At 39.9% G+C, this 22,584-nt stretch overlaps 1 protein-coding gene across 1 annotated transcript in view; it reads right to left on the reverse strand.

The window, feature by feature from the left end:
• exoc2 (exocyst complex component 2) overlaps positions 1-22,584 on the reverse strand; it is a 57,691-nt gene that overhangs the window by 23,148 nt on the left and 11,959 nt on the right. The window contains exons 3-11 of the mRNA XM_079244894.1: positions 21,165-21,341; positions 20,371-20,497; positions 17,625-17,738; positions 15,558-15,682; positions 9,384-9,464; positions 8,336-8,481; positions 6,601-6,682; positions 6,393-6,495; positions 4,128-4,246 (exon numbers count right to left, since the gene is read on the reverse strand). Coding sequence (XP_079101020.1) covers positions 4,128-4,246; positions 6,393-6,495; positions 6,601-6,682; positions 8,336-8,481; positions 9,384-9,464; positions 15,558-15,682; positions 17,625-17,738; positions 20,371-20,497; positions 21,165-21,341 — 1,074 coding nt within the window. The remainder of the gene's footprint in view (positions 1-4,127; positions 4,247-6,392; positions 6,496-6,600; positions 6,683-8,335; positions 8,482-9,383; positions 9,465-15,557; positions 15,683-17,624; positions 17,739-20,370; positions 20,498-21,164; positions 21,342-22,584) is intronic.

The following is a 22,584-nucleotide window of genomic DNA, read 5'->3' on the forward strand; positions in this document are numbered from 1 at the left end:
ACTGCAGTGTTTTTAATGGTTTGCTTCAGTTCCAGCTAATGGCATTCATTCAGCCATAGACTTATATACATACATGCATATGCTACGCATTCAGCTACAAGACCCAAGCATCTGGAAACACTATAACGCCATAACCAACCTGACACAGACGCTGTGCGAGTTTAAACTTGCCTTAAGATGCATCTAGACCTTCAGTTGATCCCACAACTGTTGGTCAAAGTCTCATCATCACTGGTCTGTAGGGAGTGGTGACTGTAAAGGAGCATTTTTAATGAAAGGAAACAGATATGCCACATGACACAAGAAGTGGACTAAAGCTCAGAGGGAACTGGTCTACTGGAGGGATGGATTCCCCTTAGAGCCCCAATGTTATTGAAGCAGCGAAGAATCTTTTGGGCAGAGAACAGAAAAAAGAAGGCAGAAGACATGAAGGAGCTTCAGAAATACCTGCAGCTTGGAAAGGACAAACAAGTTTGCTTGCAGTCTAAAGGTACTGACTAACTGTGTAGTTCCAATGCTGCAGATTACAAAGCAACCAGAAATGAAGTGAACTGTTTGCACAAACTGCCACACTAAATGATCATTTTCACATCTTTCTCTTATTTGGAATATTGTCTGAAAAAAACATCAGAATCATAATAAGTAAGTTAAGTTATTTGCTGCATTTCTCCTGAAGCTGTACAGACTAAGCCTAAAAGTCCCAACTCCATGTCTGAAATTTAAATCTCTGAACTCTAAAACCCCTCCAAATGTTTTCTAACAAACCAATTTTCATACAAAACAAGTCTTGTTAATTGTATTGACATTGGCAGAAGAAGCGCTGCTCAGGAAATAGGAGTATCGCGGTTTGTAATTATGTGGGATTGCAACACCGGGGCACGACGGGGGTGTTTGGACATACGGAAGCAACTTTCCCTGCTGTGCTTCTTCACAGAAAACACAGCCTTCAGGCATTTGGTGAAACAGAGATGAATGATTTTATTTCACATTTAGGACTATTCACCGAGTAATTACTGCAGTCATAGTTCCACCAGAACAGCCTGTGGCCTCATATTCGTGACACGGAAGCACAAGTCAGAGAAAATGAGTCCAGTTCTTGCAGATATGGTCGACCCACCACATATGAATAATCCCTGCCTCGTGTCATGTTGACAGCAGCATAAAGGATGGCTTACGACTACAGTGAGTTTGTTCATTGTGATTCTAGGAGGAAGAGGAAGCTGCCACCAGAGGGGATGGCATAAAAGAAGAAGAGGTAAGAGAGGAGGGGAAGAGGATGACGGAGGTGCAGGGAATCCTGGGAATGTGTGAGGGCTGCTCAACTACCACCTGTATGGAGAGATGTGTCAAGAGGGACAGGTTTCACACTTGGACCAGAGGCGAACAGCGCAGCAAGCGGATGGTAAAAAGCTACCAGGTGTGTGTGAGAGGGAAAATGTGTGAAGTGAGACAAAAGAGAAGATAGGAGACAGTTGCAACAAGGGCAAAAGACAGCATCTTTCTGTGCGCCTGCACATTGTTTCTGTAAACACTGAGAAAGACTGAATGCACACACTAAGTTGTCTGCTGACTGGAGTTTAGCTCTGCAACACTCACTTCTAAAAGATATGACTAAGTTCTTAATAAGCTTTGTGGATTATTAATAACTTAAAGTAATTTATTTGGACTATTTGGGTACACAGCATGATCTCCAGCAGTGTTTTGCAAACTTCTTTCCGTAAACAGGTACGGCCATCCCGCCATGCCCTGAATCCACTCAAAGGGTAATTAACAGGTTTGTGCAGAGCTTCACATCAAGCTACTTGATATCTGTTTATGGATATATATATATGTATGTATATACATGCAAATTTCCTCATGTAAAACGTATCAAAACAAACAAACAACAACAAAAATGGAAGTGGATTACCAGCACGACATATGCAGTTTGTTGTAAGATGCCGCTGGCTTCTGCTGCTTGCTAGTTTTATACTCACATAAGAGTCGATATTTCTTGGATGTGTTGGATGGATTGAAGATAAAACACATTCACCAAAAACGGACTAAATTTTAACATCTTTACTTGTACATTATTTATTTATTTTTTTTTGCTATAATTGCTTATTTTCTGACATAACTGTCAGAGTTGTGTCACCAGGACCCCAAGAGGCATGTGTTAGTGATGCAATACTGATAACTCTAAAAACCAGCCATTTATGATCTAGAATTTATTTTGATGGTAAAATTTCAATGTCTTAGTTATTTTGGGTAAATATGTATTTAATTATTAACTGGAATACAACATAAAATTACATCACATTAAAAATCTGATTTTGGAATAATTTCAGAGAAAGAAGCTGATCCAAGTAGGAATTTTGTCACAGGTGTAAGCCAAATCCACTCCCTCATATCCTCCTTATTTATGAAGCTTCTGATAGTTTTTTTATCATCATGGGGAAGGCTGCAGGATGAAGCATTAGATATATCACACCGTTAACCCCGTCGAGTCTGATATTCTGTCCCACACTTCTTACCAGTTGGGTGGTAGTAATGCCAAGACAACAACAAGAAGTCTGTTACATCTACGTGGTTTCTGACTGACCAGAGCAGGACAGAAGAAGGCTGCTTTGAAACACTCTAAAGTTTTGTACAGAGTCTCAGTATCAGATCGATATCACTGATATCAGCTGCAGTATCAGCTTGAATGTTACTTATAAAAGAGAAATTCAGTATGAAGAAACACTTCACTAAAAAACCAAAACCCAAACCTAAAATTCCAGATTTCCCAGTTTTCACACATGGAAATATGCTGGACTGTAAACAATGCAGCTTTCACAAAGCTTATAGCAAAAAGGGAAAAAACATTTTGGTGTTTTATGATAAGTTTTATGAACATTGATAAGAAATGCTCCGTGGAAACTAAGTGAAAATGCATTTTTAAAGCTAATCTTATTTCCCCTAAAAGTCATCTTACAGTTTCTGGCAAAGTCACAAAAACACGTTATCTCGACAGTAAAGTCCGGCTGCACCTGCTGGAAAATCCTGTTTGGCTCCGTTCAAAGAAGTATCCTCACAACTTGACCAGATGGTTTTAGTTTGATGCGCTCCAACAATCCGTCAGTGAACTAGTTCAGTTCTGCGACTAATCTCTCAGGTTTTGCTTTCACGTTGCTTCACTTTAGAAGCTGACAAATGACTTAGAAATGTTATTCATTGTGAGTCTGAGGAATCTGTGAGGTGTTTATACATATGGTGTCAAAACTGTAACCTATATGGATTACTGTTTGGATTTCATGTTTATGTTGATCCACTTCAAACTGTATTTTATGTTTTCAAAGTAAATAAAGTAACTTTAAATGTGTGTTTCTGTACAGTTTTGCAAAAATAATAATCTAAAAAAAAAAAAAAAAAGGCTAGAATTTCTGTTTTGCACATGGCAGCCAGGCCATATGTGATATCAGATTCACTTGGTTATAAATGGCTCTGCAGAGGAATGCATGTGCAAACTGAAAAGAGACCATCACTGACATGATAATCATGATATTTAAAGTTAGGAAGCAGGGAGCAAACCAAACCCCACACCCATCAAGAATGAGTCCTGGAAATCACTGTTACCCTTCGAATTAGACATGTTTACGTTCCAGCTGTACCATGTGAAGCAGCTCCCTTCCTCACAGTGAAATCGTACATGTATGTGTCTAACGTGTGGTTGTGCGAATAGCAAGTGTTCCTGGGTGGACGGTTTCACATCCACATTTTTCTGCTGGCTGATTTACAGAGGAACAGCTTAATTGGGGTTAATTGTTCCAATCCATCTGTGAAGCTGTGTGTGAGTGGGAAAGATAGTGTGTACGTGTGTGTGTGCGGTAACATGTCAAGTCCTGAAACCCAAATCCAAAGCCCATGCTCCCTCGCTTTCATCTTATTCATACATTCATGAAAAAATAAACATGCAGGCCTCAAACAGAACAGGCAGTGGAGGGCGGTGACTGAGCGGGGAATGTGGGCAGAGGGCTGGTGTGACGGAGAGGCAGCTGAATTTTCTCTTCCCTCCGATACCTCCAGGCTTGCATGACATCGACCTCCTGCCTGAATGGAAACTGCTAAACACGGCGTTTCACTCTGACCGGTGTGCTCTGGTTAGTCACCTCTTTGACCGCTAATGAACTCATCTCTGCAGTTCTGCATCAGCTGCAGGATCCATTTGTGCTGGGCGTCGATGCACTGCCACGCCGGGTCACCTGGAGCGTGCAGGTCAGACAGATACCTAAAAAAAACAAACAAACAAGGATACCACAAAATAAAACTACAAGAATACCTAATAGGAAACCTGTTGGGGATAGCAAGACTTTTACAGTGTGTGATCCAAATCAGTCCAAATAATCAATATCTAACTAAGTCTTTGTGTGAGACAAAGGGGACTAAAACTACAAAACAGAAACACACTTATACAAAATCCCCCTTTTAAGCCACAATGTGGAAATATGAAAAGTTGTTGAAGTTCGGAGCCCCCTAGTGGTGAGGACACAACAAGACAAGTTTTATTTGAACCAAATAAACCTGCTAATGATGCAGCATACATACAAACTGTTGTTTATGGAGCGTCTTAGTTTAGGTTAATAGAAATACTCACAAAAATTCATAAAGACTGATGACACCACAAAAAGAAATCTTGCACTGCTACAGTTTAAGACAATCAACCTTCAACAAAGATTAATTTCTGATTTTTCTGCTGATTATTCCATCTCATTGAAATAAAGATTTACAGATTTCCATCCTATGGAAGTTTGCATCTACACGGGTTAAAAAAAAACAGGAGGCTGGGAATGAGTAAGGCTGTGTCATAACTATCAACGATACAACTTTTTTATTGGGACGTCCAACTCACAAAATCCTAAACAGTGCAGTGATGAGTTACAGACCTGGCTGCTGTAGTGACACATGACATGCACAGTTCCCTGGAAACTACATGGACATGTTAACAGACAGAAGAAGTAACTTCTACATGATTTTTTCCTGAGGTAAAACCTTATTTTTTTTATTTAAATTATTTTCTTAAAATAATAACTAATCTTTGCTTTTAGCTTTGTTTTTAGATCAGCAGTGAATGAGATAGTGTTGTGTTTCATGGATTTACTATGAACAACTATAAGAGATCTTAAAAAGAAGAAATACAATTGCATAATTAACAATTAAAAACAAATTTAAACTGATCACAGCAGCTGGTAATAACTGAGATGTAGTCTGAATTTCTCTCGCCACAGGCAGATCATATGTAAAAATGAATGATTAATGTCTAAAGTCAAGTTTTGTTAGCTTGAGATTTGATTTATTTAACTATTAAAATTCCCCATTTAGTTTATTCTGACCTGTTTAACTAATGCTTATTTCTATCTTTTGTAAGATATAATCTAATATAATTTAAAAAAAACCAAATAGTTATTGAAAAAGATTGTAAAAGGCCCTAAAGAATTAAGCTAGTAAGACTAATTGACACAGCTGTATAACATATCTGTCAGAACAACAAAAATGTTGGAGAAAGCAAAGTATTAAAACATCAGCTTGTATTATTTATCATCTGCATAAATAAATGAATCATTAACATGCAAGGAGACATCTCTCAGGTGTCAATCTCAGCTGCTTGGTCAACCAATAAGGCAGCTGCTCATTAGTTTGACGCTAAGTGGCATCTTAGCAGGATGCATGCAGCAAAACAACCTCCCTCCCTCACTCACTCACTCACTCACACACACACACACACACACACACACACACACACACACACACACACACACACACACACACACACACACACACACACACACACACACACACACACACACACACACACACACACACACACACACACACACACACAAAGATCCCACCCTCCATGTGAAGGGTAAACAGGAGCTGAGTGGGCGTTCAGAGCTGTGCCTAATGCACCAGGATGAAAGATGTTGCCATGTGGTCGAGAGCTGGTCTCTGTGATCCTGACAGGTTGGTCTTTACAATAATAAATCGGTGGAGACCACAAGTATGAACGGACAGATGGATGAAGGGAAAAAGGAGAGAGAAAGAAAAAATAGATGTGAGCCACAAAACAGAAAGATGAGAGGATCTGCGAACAAAGGAAAGTCAGAGGGAAACAGAAAAACTGTGGACGGGGGTTGAAGTTTTGGTAAATGATGACATAAACAGACATAAAACAAACCAAAAGGAGTGCAATGAAAGAGTCCAAGAGATTTCTCATGACTTTCTTTTAGACTTTTCCAGCCTGTGTTCAAAATGGAGGTTGCATCAAGCGTGAAGACAAAGACTTTGTGAGCAAACAAAATCAAACTTAGGAGACAGAAAATGACAAACACACTGGTGATGCAAAGCAGTCAGTGAGGAAAAGTAAAGTCTAAGACCTGATGTATCTTTTCTGGTCATGAAGCGTTGACGGTGTCTGCAGCAGTTTCTCCAACAAGAGACTCCTCAGAGCGCTGATCCTCGTCTCGACCTCAGCGTAAACTGCAGCACGGACACATAAAAGGTTTTAAAGATCAGCGAGGACTGCTTTCATATTTCATTTCAATGCATTTTTAAGGTTAAATATCAAAAGAAAAGATTATTTACCTTTTTTGAAAACTGGAACTTCAGTATTCCCAAAAAGGGATTTGGCTTTCTCGTAGTCATTGATCACCACATCATAATCTCCCTGCACATACACATCATTGTTGTTAATAGTGTGCCCCAGCCCCACTTTGTTAATGATTCATCAATAAACAGTCTTTATTTAAGCCTCTCTAGCTCCACCCGCTGGCTGACAGTCAGCCAAGCTGTACCTCAAAACAAACACACAAAACAAACTGATTGATAGAGAAGACGCCGAGCAGCTGCTTGTGAAAAAGTCTCAACTTTACGTTAATGTTAACATTTACATTTACATTAACATTTATAAGGCACTGGGTCTTAAACCTTACAAAGCAGGCTGAGAACAATAAACATTCCCTGAAGATTGGAAAAAGTCGGTTGCTTTTTATCCATTTTCCAAGCTGCGCTGTGAAAAAGATATTTATAATCATCAAGTCAAGAAGTCAGAAAAATATTTACGAGCTGAAGTTTACAAACATGTAAGCTGATGGCTGAAACTATAACTACATGCTTTATTCAAATGCTGGTTTTAAAAAGAAAAAAAGCCTGTTTTATACAAATGAATCGTTATGTGTAAAAAAAAAAAAAAATTCATATAAAAAGGTTTTTAATGTCAAATAACGACGAAATCAAACAGGACTTATATTCCATTGTTTCCTAAACTAATCCATAAAAATATCTGAAAAAATGTTTAATAAGAAGAATATTGATAATAATAAGAAAAATTAAAAATAGGATTATTAAAAAGTAATGATCATTTTATTGGTGTCAATTAGCTGTAAACGGAAAGTCGGCGTATTTATCTGTAAATCTGATTTTTTCACTAAAAAAGGACAAACTGCTCCCAAACAGTTTAAAACTCGGTGCTTTTGACTCGTTTTGATGGTTCACTGAGATTCAGTTTGACAACCCTGGAGCTGTTGTTGCCCTGCAGAGTGTTGGGGATGAAAAGAGGGGGAAAAAAACTTCTTCACAACTTTGTTTTCCAGCTTTGAGGTGGAAAACAGAAACAGCTGCATTTCTTCATAGCACCATGTCACATGCCAGCAACTGGATATCAACACACTGAACGGGGATCATGCTCATAGATACGCATGAGGTTTTTATCAAACAAAGAGAAGCGGGGGTAGAGGATGGGACAAGAGTCAAAAATAGTGACTTTTACCAGTTGAGGAGAGCTCAGAGAAGAGAAAGTATGCAAACTCGCCTTCAGTTTTCCGGAACATCTCATCATCAACGCCATAAAACAAATGTATATAACTCCTGCCGAGTGGTTCAGAGTCTCAGACACCTTCATTTCTAATAAACCAACCGACCAATCACAGCAGACCAGGCTTTTGGGAGGAGGGGCTTATTCTCATATTTCCATTTACCAGCCTGTAAATGTGATGTGGTCACTTAAGGACTTTTAGTTTCCTCTTTGCTGACATTTTCAACCCATAAATACTATTTTAACTCATTATTGAATTCATTATAACATGTTTCAATCAATAGTAGGAGCGGAAACTAAAATGAGAATAACATGTGCTGTGATCATCCTTCATTAATTAAAGAAATAAAATTCGGGTTTTTTTTGTCTTTTAGCATCACTCTACACACAGCTAAGGAGTTATTTATTAGTAGACTGGTGTGAAAGAACTAACTTTACAGATTTCGCATCAGACATGTACTATTTATATGTTTCTGCTGTTCTGAAACATGTGTTGGAGCACATTACCTTCTGGATATTCCGCTCAATGTTGAGCGGCAGGTTGAAGAGAAACTTGAAACGTTGCAGGACGTTGAGTGCATTGCGTGTGGAGTCAGCTTTGTCTTTCCGTCCCAAGACCTCCTGGAAGAGAGTATCTGCGGTATCACTCGCTCCTGCCAGGAAGACAAGAGTGAGAAAAAGTTGGAATGAGAGAGAAAGAGGCAGAAAATGAGAAACTGGGATACTATATAAATAAATGTTGACACCACATTTCCCTCTTATTGCCGGTCTCTGGTTTTCTTCCAGCTTTGGAGGTTATCTGACACAAAGAGAAGAGCAGGAGGAGCAACCGAGTTGCTAAGGAGAAAGTGACATCCATCTCTAAGTTTGCCTGCTTGGTGGGACTTTTGCTCAACTAACTGACTTCGTGGGTGGCCTCGGATGTGCCGTCAGATAGAGAGGGGGAAAAAAACCCCCAAACTTCTCATAATCAAAACAAAACCCCGCCCCAATAACAAAATCCCTGAAGGAAAAACAGCGCAAGACCGAACAGAAGAATATTTAACATTTTTCACTCACCAATCTGCGTTGTTGTAGAGCAGTCTGTGATTGGCTGGCTGGTTCAGTGTGTTTGCTGCATGGGTTTGGGGGGTGAATAGGGGGCCCGCTGGGCCATGGACCTTCCAGTCTGGCTTGGTAGGGATGAAAGCTATATCCGGCTAGGAGGTTTATTTACTCTACACTTCGGGGAAAGGGCCAGCTTATTGACCCTCCATTAGAGTGGTCCCATTATCAAGTATGACATACGAGGGCGGCCACACGGTTTCTACTGAGGGATCTGCTTGTTAAAGAGAGGAAGACCTACAGATGTGACTAAACATACACAGTGCAGACATGTCTGGCCTGCATGGACTGTGTTTCAGAGTCTGGGATGACTGCTGACATGAGTGGTCACTGGCGCGTCTCTTCTCAAGCTTCTACTATTTAAATGTTTAATTTTTATTTAGACGGAGAGGATATGTTTTGGGGAAAGACTTCATTGATCATTATATCATAGTTTATGCGAGATGCTTACGGTTGAGGATGTTTTCCAGTCGCTGGGTCATTGAGCCTTCCACCTTCTCTGTGCCATCAGATTCCAGCCTCTGGTGAATAGCTGCAACATAAAAGTCAGGATAAATTCAAATGATATTCCCAAATAAAATTAGATAAATAAAAACATAAAAGCAGAGGTGAAAAAGCTTCCTGGTTCTCGACAGTGAGGAGTAACCGGTCACCAAAGATGGGAACGTTTTTGTCTCAGGAACTGAAGGTAAAACAATAAACAGGCTCTACTCCAGTGGTAGATGGGAGATAACCACATTGGCTCTTTAGCCACAGATGCTGCTGTTCAACCTACTCCCTCTAGCGCCTGTTCCCACACAACAAGGACACGACCTCGTCCCAGACGCAACCGTACCGGATCAATGCACCTAACCAAAGCCATTAGAGGCGCAGTTTGCTGGTCTTGGGACATTTAAAGCCCTTTGACCTGGAGGTAATATGAATCAAGAATGTTTCGATTGTCTGAAAAACAACAAAGCTGGAGGCTTGGTTGCCAAAAATGACTGCTGTAAAGGAGGAAAGGGGAACAGGAACTCTCTGATGGCTTGTATCCATCACTAAGCATGAAGAGCTTTACGCGGGAGAGGGAATTTGAAAAGAGGGAAAAAACCAGAAAAAAAGGGAGAGTGAGTGGTGGGGCTACCCCAGTGAATAAATAAATGGTGTGCAGTAGTGGGCAGCTGGGTGCTGAGAGCTGCTGTAAGGGTTTATTGACAGAGTGGAAGAGAGGTGGAGAGGGTTTAGAAGACCCTCTCATGCATACTTGCAAAGTGACGCAAACATGCAACAAGAAAACTCTTCATTTAAAAGGATGAAGGCAGGAGAAAAGAGAAAAGATGACGAAAAGGCAGAGCACAGCTTTCAGCTTCTTTCTCTCCACTTATTCGTCAAACAGTCTTCCTTTTATTAAAAGTGGCTTAGCGGAGTTTGACAGCAGAGGGAGCGGGAGGCTAAATGAAGGGGGGAGAGCTCTGCAAATAAATATGTGGGTCCATTCTGTCAGACAGAAGCCTCAAGGCAGACTGAGGTATTCCTAAAACACACTGTTCAAACATGTGTCTGCCTAATCAGTACGGACGTCACTGGTTCTCCCAACATGTGGCCAAATGCAGGTTAGCACTTCAGAGTGTATGAGAGAGCATAGGACTGATACACAAAGGAAGACACACACACACGGTCTGCTTTCTGTCTCCACATCATCCCCCCTGCCCTGTTGCCAGCTGTGTGTCCTCTACGTCTGTCACACACCGAGGGGCCCATGACGTCACGGTTAAGCTAAACATCGGAGTCCGGATAACACTCCAAGCCAGGAGCTGAGGAAGAGCTGCAGCTCCCGCTTGACTTCCTGGAACCGTTGAGGGGAAAAAAAAAAGAAAAAAGATAAGAATAAAAATACAGTGTCCCTGCTTTCTAAAGCTGGAGATGTTTTGACTCCTGCTGGGGCTGGGGACTCAGGGAATAGGCCCTGGGAATCTTTCATTTTTGGAACACGGTAGCTGTTCCGTTTCCTGCATCACTGGGAGACTTCCTTTTCACACAACAATGAAAAACCTCAAATTTCAACATTTTAGCAGCAACAACTCTCTGCTGCCCGACATGCTGTCACTCATTCAATCAGCCAGTGTGCATATGTCTCCGAGGCATGGCTCAATTTGTCATTAAAGCTCTGTGACCAAACAGTCGACGGGGCCAAACCCCCACCCCATCTCTTTCACCAGTTTGTATTTTTACAACTATTATTCTTACCAAAAAGAGAAAAAATTAAAAACAGAAGCAAAATATTTTGTTATCTAGGAAAAATTCTATAGTACTGTATCAAGCTAACAAAATAAAATAAAAATGATGAAAAAGTTTTCTTTATATGATGATTAAAGGGAACCATTAAAGGAGAAAATATACCCTTAAAAGTACTGAAAATTACACGTGTTTCCAAAACTGGAGGTCCCAGAATAATTTTAGGTGGTCTTCAGATCATCGTAAAATAAAATAAAATAAAACAAAAAGCACAGCCTTTATTTATCAGATAATTTAGAGATATTTTTTTGGGACTGTCAAAATTAATGAAAGATTAACATATGAAATTATCATATATTAACACACAATTAACACATTAAAGCATAAACTACAAAGTTATTACTCGTACCATATTAAAAATTCTAATCTGGCATTATTACAGAAAGAAAAGCTGATTTATGAAATATGATCAGATTTTTTAGTTTATTATAGTATAATATATATAATTTAATATAATATGTAAATATTGATTGAATAATATACAGACATTGTAAAACTGAATGACAACGGATTCTTTAGCCGAATCTACCAAAAAAACCACTGAATCTCCTTTACTAAGAAAGATTCTGATAGTTTTCCAGCTCTGCATTTTGAGGATGCTTTAAGTCACCAAATATAAGGAATTAAAAATTAAAGTTCCCCTTATTGTCCTAATTAATATATTTGCAGGACTGTTCTACCTAAATTACCTCCAACACTCTGCCAATGTCCTTTCTGTAAATGTTCAAAAGGAACTTTATTTTAGAGAATGTTTTTAGAAATGAAATCTTGGTTGCCTCAAACAATCATATCACAGCTTTGGACCAAAACAGTAGTTTGCTAATAAAATAGACACATTAAAGATACTAACACAGATAATTTTGACTTCATTTCTTTCTTTTTTTTTCATTAAGTGTTGACAAAGAACCCTCCCTTTTTCTTTCTTTTTTTTTTTAATTAAAGACCAAAAGATCTCTGCATTAATATTTAGCTCCTTTTCCAAATTTAACTGAAGTCTGAAACAGCCAGACAATCTACGAAGAAATGACCTATCACATAAACAATGACATCTGTGAATCAAATAAAGCAACGAGGCTGAGAAAATGGCCACAGACCTTTAAGACTGATTTATGGTCCAAACCTGGGAGGTATTCAGGTTCTATAATGATAATAAAAGCGGAAACGTTTGGGCCTGTACTACAAAATGAATTCAACTGAACCACAGCATCTCTCTATTATCTGGCTGCACTAAACCATAACAAACAAGATCACAAAGTGGTGTCACAACACTGGTTTCAAGTGGTTGAAGGCTTGAATTACAGCCGCACAATGTCCCAAAGCAGCATGCTTCAGCAGACGATGACAGTCCTAAAGCAGCAACAGAGCATCTCCGAGGAAAGCTGAAATGTCAGAGCACTGATGCTGTCCACACAACCTGGCTGAGCTTAAAGGTTTCTTGCCAAGAAGGATGGGACTAGGAGTAACAAAGTCTTGCAATAAGACTGGAGCCTGTGCAAAATGCTTAAACCAAGAAATAGTAAAGGGGTCTGGATACTTATTTAATCAGGATATTTCAGTTTTTCTTTCTAATTTACAAAGCCTGTGCTTGCTTCTGAGGACTCTTGCTTTTTGAGGACTCTGTAGAGTTAAATGGGATCGTTTTCATATTATAGGTAGGATGAAAGATTATTCTGGCAGTAAATGCTGAGCTCACAGCGGCCTAACAATGCGCCGCGATGCCCACGGGAGAAACTGTTCAGCCAAAATGTCAGAGAATAAACACTGATCCAGCTCATCTTAAACCTTGCAAACCTACTGAGGCTCTGCACGCTGGTCTGCACTGTGGAAGCTCTAACATTACAATCAATTTGCCAAAATTAGCTCACAGAGTCAAACAACAGAATAATTAACAAGATTTCTGGCTTGCAGATGCAAAATCTAAACTGTCTATGGTTATTTTATTTAGTTGCAGATGATTATCGTTTATACCCTGCTGGAAGGCAATTAGGAGGAAGTTGGTGGGAAGTGACAGAAAAGGAGATGTACAAACTTCCCAGATACTGAAGCGTCCTGCTGTCGGACTGAACATTTTCTATCCATTTCATTTATTTTCTCAAATTTGGCCTCTGTTCCTTCTTTCCACCTTACATACACTCCTGCACTTGCACGGAGAGAAAAAAAAACCCTCCAGACATCAATTAAAGTCATTAATAAAATGTCCCATGCAAACAGAGCGGAGAATAAACACGCAACGTCGTGATGGTGACTGAGAGGTCTGCAGGCACGGCAGCTCTTTCTAACACAGCACATTCTGAACTACAAGAAAACACAAGCAGCCTGTTAATTTCTAAGGTGAGGCTCATCTGGACTGACTCAGAACAACAGAAACTTGCCAAACTCCGCAGAGACACAAAGAAAGGATTCACATGTGCGCAGACAGCTGTGCTAACCAGCCACGGCAGTGAACTATTGCAGGCTGTGTCGAGCTGGCTGGCTCGCTAACTGCGTGCCAGCTGGTATGTTGGTTTGGCTGTCCATGCGCAGTGTAAAGAATATATCCACTTCAGCTCTCCATTCTGTGCCGCCGCTTCATTTTTCATGACCGAGAGTCAAGTCTTGGCCCAAAAGGATGCTGTTGGGCTGTAATGAGTCATGGTGAGAAGACAAGGGTCAGGAAGTTTAATAATTAACTTTCAAGTCACTTTGCTGTTCCAAATATGAGACAATGTTTTAGTTTTTGAAGGAAAAAAAAAAGAAAAGCACATGTGAAAAGAGGGACTCGTACAGTAACTTAAGGAAAGCCCACTGGTTTCTTTTATCTGATAAGCCTGTGTATTAGCTGATGTGTATTGTTGCATGAAACTGTCAACATGTTTAAAAAGGATGTGCATGAATGTCATATGTTTTGTTCAGAAAACTGCTACAGATGTCTCTTTTTTTTGTTTTAAAATGATGAACTTACGGGCAAAGGCAAGAAGTTTCAATAAAATCTAAAAGTTAAAGCTTAAAAATGGTTTGAAATTCTTTTTTTGTGGTTGCTTTGGGTGCATGGAAATTAAATTTTTCTTTCTAATTCTTTGGAAATTCCCTGATGCCTTTAAGTTTTAAACAGTCAAAACTAAGGATTTAGCTAACTTAATTACAGGAAACTTAAATCAAACTTTATTTGTAAAGCACTTTTCCTACGGTAAAATGCAACACAAAGTGCTTTACATGATATAAAAACACAACAAAGAAAATTCATCAGCTCCTCCCCTCTCACACACTCATACACACACCCAACCAACATCAATTTCCAACAAACACCACGCATACACCTACCTAGTTTTATACTGTATACTACTTAGCACAGATGGAGACCACAGTATCAGGGGCACCATCATGGTCACTAAACCGACTGTAAAGTCTGCTGCATGGTTTCCTAACGTGTTTGTTCACAAACTGAAGGAACAAGACAGAGACCTGGGTCCTGCCCACCAATCAATCATCTTACATTTAGGTCTAGAAAACTTGCAAGTCACACAGCATCGGCCGTCTTGTGACACAGGTCACTGGAGTCCAACCATGGTGCACTGCTTCCTGCATTCTTGGAGACTGTACATTTCCCATTGGGGCAGTGGGCACACAGTAGGCACGCTCAGTCTGAACGTGAGAATGACTGTGCATTGTTCCCATTGGTCATATTGGGTCTGTTATCAGCATTATCAGTACTAATATTCTGGCTTGCATTGTGTTGGGCTGCTCCGTTTATTTAGATTCAGTCACTAACAATGAAAACATTGCCTCTCTTCCAACCGGGGCACAAACATACGGAAAGCAATAATAATAAAGATGGAGGCAGAAAAAGTGCACGTATAAATAGTAAAGGGAAGTAACTGAGCGGCTATGGCGAGAGCGGAGAGTAAACAGACAAAAGTATGAATGATGAAGCGAACAATTGATTTGAGGTACCTGGCAGAGCGACAGCAGTCAGTCTCTGCTACCTTGAAATCTTTCTTGGCATCTGAAAGCCAGCGAGTGTGTGCATGTGTGTGTTTATAACCACTTTTCAGAGTCAAGTGTGCCTGTGTGTGACAGGTGAGAGCTGATCTCATTTTGATGAAGGTGAATTAACCATGTTGTGGTTGGCTGCTGTAACTCGAGCACAAAGTGGAGGCTTTTCACACAGCGGCCAAATGAGCCTCTTTAATCAACCGCTGCGAAACCACATGTGGGGAAAAGTAGTCCAAATGTGTGCTCTTGCACACCATCCAAAAAATCAAGAGCCATTTCTTGAGCAACGACGTGGAGTGATGATTTGAGAGTTTCTGTGTTCATTGTCCACCATTTGGTGCGAGTGCACTGAGCATGCGAATCCGTTAATCCGTCTTACCTGCCAGAGCGTCCTGAGCCTCAAAGAACGTACTCAGACCGCCTTTAACATAGGCCAGGCTGCCCTCGTTCTTCTTCGTGGCCTGCTTCTTCAGGTTATTGGCTGCAATCTTCAGCTGCTCAAAACTGTGCAAAAACAACGTGAAAATAATGCAATTAAAGGCAGATTTAATAGTCTTTTTTTTAAAATGATTATCTAAAATAATCTGATGGAGTTGTAAAGGTATTTGAACTGCTTGTTTTGAGAAATGCTGAAAATAAACAAAAGCTCTGGAATTTGGTGCATTTCACACATCCTTGGACACACATCTGGGGCCAGTGTGACTACGTGTCTGTGTGTCGGTGTCCTGAGTGAGGTTTCCTCTGCAGGAAGAAACAGTCACCCAGTGAGGTCCAAACAGAGGCCCCTGGTCATGCTGGTTCCTGGGGGTCTTGGTTACTGGAAGGCTAAGTGGGGGGTGGGGGGTGAAGGAAGCCAGGAGTGTCCAAAATAACTCCCCTCTGACCTGATATGACAGTCCTTCAGGCCAGCGCCGACCTTGTCTACACACCTCACTGCGCTAAGAAATGATGTGGAGACTTGTCCAAGAATAAATAAGCTGAAATGTCACAAAGCAGCTAAATGTTTTTGTTTTACTCACTTTTATTTTCTGAATGTATTTAATTATTCCTATGATTCAATCTGCAACAAAGTCCCAGTTATTTTCTCCAGTGTTTCCATGTCTTCTCCGCAAACTGATTGATTGTTTTGTAAAATATCAGCAAATAGTCAAAACTGTTTATTCATACTCTGATCGGCAGTCCAAAGACCACTTACTTATCAAACTGTAAAAGAAAAAGTACTTCAATACTACAATAAAAATAGATATTATTGTCATTGTTATTATTATATAAAGATTTTTTTGTTGATAGGATAGGGACAAGTATACTCCATGAATGATGCCACATACTGCAGCATTTTAGCCAAGGCTAATTTTCAATGCCATCTCTACTTGGGCTTTTACACAATAAGTAATTATAAAATAATAATAATGATTATTATTAGTATCATTATTATTTCAAATCAACCAAACACAAAGACTAAGTAGTTTATTTCTGGTTGATCTGGAAAGCGTGTAAATGATAACGTCAGACATCCCAGAGCACTGACCCAAAAGTATATAGACCTGTGAGAACTTTATCCAGGAAACATTTGGAGGGTTGTAGTTGTGGCCCATTCACTTCCACCACAGGAACCCCGCGTTTAACAACACGAAGTTACAAAATGGTTACTTCTCACGATAAAACCACCAGGACCATTTGTGGGCATTAAAAGTGATTTTAGAGCACCGTTTGGAGAGTAACATTTGGGAGTTCTTCTAAATATCTCTTCTTTATGCTTTTCTATCTGATTATCTCATTTAATCTGCACCATAGCTGGTAAAATGTGTTTACTATCAGCTCTGTTGCAAGGAAAGTTGTTCCTGTTTGTAAACACAACACTTTATCTTAACCATTTGCATCCTTTCAAAGGCCTTCTAACGCCCGCACAGAGGGATGGCGTGCAGAGTGAACTGTGGAGATCATAATACACCTGATAATGAAAGAGTGCACAAATAAGACTTTCATTTCTGATAGTTTCACAGTGGTTACAACTTAAAATACCAATAAAAATACTCACACTTCAGCACAATCCTGCAAGAAGGTGCTGCACTGCCAGATTTAGTGTCTGTAGTTAAAGAAAGATTCCTGTTTGCAGCAGGAATGTATTGTAATTACATGTTGCATTTTCATTAGGATCAATCTAAACTTGGTCTTGCTGACACTCCAATAGGGCAGACCCTTCAGAGAAGACAGACCCGCCAACCAGACACAGCTTCTAGAAGTGACTTGGACGTGTCAATGGTAATGAAACTCCAGCGTCACCCCTGTGTGGTTGAGAGGGAAAACCCTATGCAAGCCCATTTCTGCTGATTTCCTGTAAAAGTGGGCAAATAAACAACCATTTCCCCTCCTTTTTCTATTTTTCTCCTCATTTTCTTTACAGTTGTCAAGAGAGACGGCAGCTTAATATCAGAGATGCGTGTACCTGGAGCCTGCGTGGTTTTCTATGAGGTACCAAGTGGCAGAAAAGTTCTCACTGGTGAAGTCTCCACTCATTCCTGGAAATATCAACTCAATGTCTTTCTGTGGGATTTTGCCTCTGGAAGAAAACGAATGAAAAGACATGAACACAGAAAAAAAGTTGATTAGAATTACAATGCAGAAACAGATGTACGTGATATAAAATAAAGAAATACAGCAAGGAGAAAAACAGCAGGTACAAACTGCTGACCCAGGGTCAGTGATGAATAACTGTATACAGTAAACAGTGAGAAAGCAGGAGAATTGTGTCATAGATGAGATTTTTAATGAGGTATGAGGGTCACGTTTTTCCAGCAGGGGGCGGTGTACAGTCAGGAAGTATGGAGGCTGGGGAAGCCTGGCGTGGGAAGTGCAGTGTGTGACGCCTGGATGCCCCTGGAGGACCCAGTACTCATTAGGGAAGCTTGATCTCTACTAATGACCTGTGGTCTACACAAACCAACCCTGCTGCCCCTAAACCACCACCCACTCTGCAGCTACACACACATATGCAGAGAACAACGTCGCACAAACCGAACGGTCGAGAAAACCGAAAATCCACGTTCCAGATCGATCCTGATGATGTGTGAAAACACACTCAGATGCACAGAAATCTTTCAGGCCTTATAAAGGACAAACACCGACATCCTGATCATAAATACACACAGATGAGAATGTCATCACTGTTCAGATCAATGTTAATCCGTTTCAGCGATTGGGATGTGAAAAGTGAAAGATTTTAGCTGATAAAGGCATTAGTAGCAATAAATTAAACATAAATCTGTTTAAACATATATGACAAACATTTAGAGGACACAACTTTGTGATGGTTTTCTGTATCTGTGTTAAAATGAAAATAAATAAAAAGAGGAGTTTTCCTGATGCAGCTCACTCTTCCATCACTGACAAATGTCTGACCTCTTGTGGTAAACTGCTTTGACCTCTAGCTAAGCCGAAACGTGGTGGATATGTAGAACATTTCAGACATTCATGGTTACATTCTGCTGATGAAGACTGCATGTTTTAGCTACAAACAGTTTCACATCACAGATTTCTACAATGTTCTTTCAGTTTACATTTCTAAATCATGAATGGTGAATAATAAAAGTATTGCAGATTTCTGAGAATTCCTGCTCCACGTGATCAGGATGATCATTCAAGAGATAAAAACATTGTTTTAAATATTGCACACAGAAATCACCTCCTTGTGTATATTTTGCTGCGAAGACTTAAATTCCAGATTTGTGAAATGCATATTTCAGTTTAGCTATTAATTACAGTTGTGCTCATATTTATTCATACCCTTTCATTAAAGAAGGAAAAAAAAAACAGCTGCCTGTAAAATAAGCTGAAATTGACTGAAGTAATAATAAATAAAAAATTTTATGAAGATCGTAACATTATTTTCTAATTCTGGTTCAATAAAAGCATTTTTTTTTTAAAGCAAACAAATAAGATTATTTATTACATATTCCATCACTCATAAACTAATATTTTGTTGAACAATCCTTTAATGTTTCCGCTCCAGTCAGGTGTTTTCTGTTCCTCTCAGTCAGACTTCTGCACCTGTTGACAGGTATTTTGTCCCACTGTTCAACAGAAAAGTGCTCCGATTTGTCCAGAACCAATTTGTTTGTTTGTTTTTTTTCTTCAACTCAATGAAATGAAAAAACAGTGTCTTATATTACAAAATTATATTTTTGCAAATTTTTAGTTATTGTTCCTTTTTTAAGTCTCCAGTTATTTGAGTGACTTGTAAATTCAGCCTCTTCTTTAATGAAAGGGGATGGATACATATGAGCACAACTGTATAAACCATTAGGACTCTTAAATAGAGTATAACTAAAAAATAAAACTATCCTGATATCCACAAAGTTTCAACAATGTGGTTCTTTTTAATTCTGAAAAGTAAGAATGTAATCTGTCCGTGAGAAACATGGTTATGGATATATGTAATTACAGGAATGTGTTGTAATTTAATGTTTTCAATGGTCTGCTTTTGACACAGTTACACAAGATGCCACATCTTTAATAGTCTAGCTTGGTTAAAAAAAAAAAAAAAATCCAGCTGGAAGTTCTGTGTATAAATACTGAAGAACAACTGGAAGGGTTTTGTAATAAACACCTTACTAAATATATTTAATTAGACTGATTGGATTTAATATGCTAAAAATGAGCAGCTGGTGAATCAACATTTCCAACTCCAAATATTACAGCATTCTGCAGATTATCTGTGCATCACTAGGAGCGGGTGAATGTACAGCGTATTTACGGGGGTCTTGTCTCTGGCCACGAGCGGTCACTTGCCCCCGGCCCCTCTAAACCAAACAAATACCAAGCCAGAAATGCCAGAACTTGACAACACAAACTATACATTACAACCTCTGCACTCCCAGCTCGGCACGTGGGAAGCATCACTTTGCTGCCTGCTCTGAAGTGGGGTACGTATGCTCCCACGGCTCTTCTTAAATTGGTCTTATATCGTCCTTCTCACTGCTCTATACACAGATATGTTATTCCCACTCGCTGTGTGAAGCGGTTAGAGGCTACCTAACCAATGCCATGTCGGCATAATATTTCAAATGCCGGCATATGGGAAGAGTTTGTCTCTGTTTAGGGTTGCAAACCATGACTCAGTGACCGGTACATGTGTTTATGGCAGTGTGATTGAGTTGCATGCATGTGTGTGGTTGTATATTCTTGTTTCATACTTGTCTATGTCGATGCCCAGTGGATTGCTGGGACGTAAGGAGAGGGGAGAGATTCCTTTGTTGCGGTCCGTCCTCATGTCGTAGTAGTTCATCTCATCCACCCACACAGCAGACTGGTCCAGGATACCTGCAGGACAGACATGACACAGTCAGACCAACAGCACTTTCACAAACACACACACAAACCTACAGGAACATTCACCGCGAGTCGCTGAATTTGTTTCTCAACCTTCATGCTAGAACCCTTTTATTCGAGAAAATTCTTAAACATACTGTAGGTCTGCAGGGCGAAACAGTCACTCAACACTTTGAAGCTTCATAAAACACAGAAAGTGTGTTTTATATAACTAATTTTAGTCAATGAAAAAAATTGGGATTTGCTACAAGATCACAGATGATTTACAGATTTCTTGTAATCAAGCATCAATCTCAGATTTTACTGATGTTCAGCAAATCACACGAGTTGATGATTTTTCATCAATTGTTCATCAAAATGAAAGTAAACACTTCTAGTTTCTTTTATAAACAACAGTGATGTGCGCCTGACTTCGGCCAGTTACATATATTTCTATTTTCATTCTCTTCTCTTTTGTTTTGCTCATATTGTCTCCATTTAAATCCAGAAATATCTCCAAGGTTTTATGAATAAAAAGTCAAGCAATTGATTAAATGAGCAACCAAATAGCTGAGATAAAAAGAAAATAATGAACATCTGAATCCCTCAGCTCTTTTTGTTCAGGCAAACACATAAAACAAGATGTCATCGTGTTGACTTCTCGTCGCCAGAGTCTCACCGATCCTCTCCGGCTTGAGCAGCTTGAATGAGACCGTGGAGGTGCCGAGGCCTCCGGACTTGGTGGTGACGATAATCTCTCCTTTGTCATCTTTGGCGGGACCCACGCGGCACACTATTTTGCTTGCCGACATCCACTCGGCTGTCAACATGCAGTTATGGCCGCAGATCGACAGACCTGGACGGGAGAGGAGAAAGGGCGAAAAGGGTGAAAGATATGGACACACACTGACAGAACAAATAAACATACTATAGCACTGACACACACACACACATACACACACATAGGGTCTATAAAAAGAGGAGCTTCCTCAGACAGCTGTGACGTCTATCAGCAAGTTTAGTCAAACTGTCACTAGAGGTCAAAGTTCAAGCTGGGGTCATGACTGGTGTGGGTGGCCTTGATCTTCCTCCGTCTCACTCAACTCCTTTAGGTTAATGCGTCTCTCTTCAGTGCTAAGTGGCTCATTATTGGGACAATGTGCACTCTGCCCCCATGTCTGTCAGCCTCTCTTGAAACCCTCTTGTGTAGTGTTTGGGCACAAGAAGAGTGGGACGGGGATCACTTGGACATTTCCAGCTGCGGAGGTTCAGAACGCTTCACGCACGTCTCATCAAACATTATAAAAGCTTGCAGGAGCTGATCAACAAATAGCCCATAAAACCGTAAATAATATGCCCATTAGAGCCCCATTTCCTGCCTCTGTTCTCTACTGGCCACTTTGTTTGAATACATAAGCACTCACACACATTTGTGCATATCTAATTGTCTAAATCCAGCCCCAGGGACATTCATGTGCAGAAATAGACTTGTACCACTGGCCAGTGTGCTGCTATCCTAAAGCAGAGCAGCGTGAGTCCTCCGGACCGCCACCCGCCTTTCAACAGAGGTAGTGTGGAAGAGGAATTGGAAAGTACGAAGGAAAATATGGGCAAAGAAGAGGTGACGCTCGAACGCATAATGAGAACAAGATGTTGGCAGTTCATCGGTGTGCTCTTGAAAATTATCTTATTAAAAAAAAAAAACCCACACACAAATGAAAACTGTATTTTCACTTTAGTGGGTGTGATAAGGTCACTGAAGTTTTTAAACTACACAAATTATTCATAACAAGGTAAAGGTTTTATCTATATGGTTGCTAGTTTGTGGATCTGGACTGAGTGGATGAAGAAAAGCTGAAACGGCAATGCCTGAGCAGTTTATCCTGGAAGCAGATAAATATTTCCTGTTTTAATGCCACACAATGCAAATATATGTTAAAACAAGTTAAATAAAGGTTGAAGAAAAAACTGTGCAGCAACATTTTCCTGTGACATCAGCTTTGGAACAAGCTTTATTTTATTAAACTAATGTTTTACTTCTTTCTTAGAAGCAAAGCAAAGTGTAACTGCACTTCAGGTGATGATAAGATGGAAAAATG

The sequence above is a fragment of the Telmatherina bonti genome, assembly GCF_933228915.1.
Source record: "Telmatherina bonti genome assembly, chromosome: 8".
Lineage (NCBI taxonomy): Eukaryota > Metazoa > Chordata > Actinopteri > Atheriniformes > Telmatherinidae > Telmatherina > Telmatherina bonti.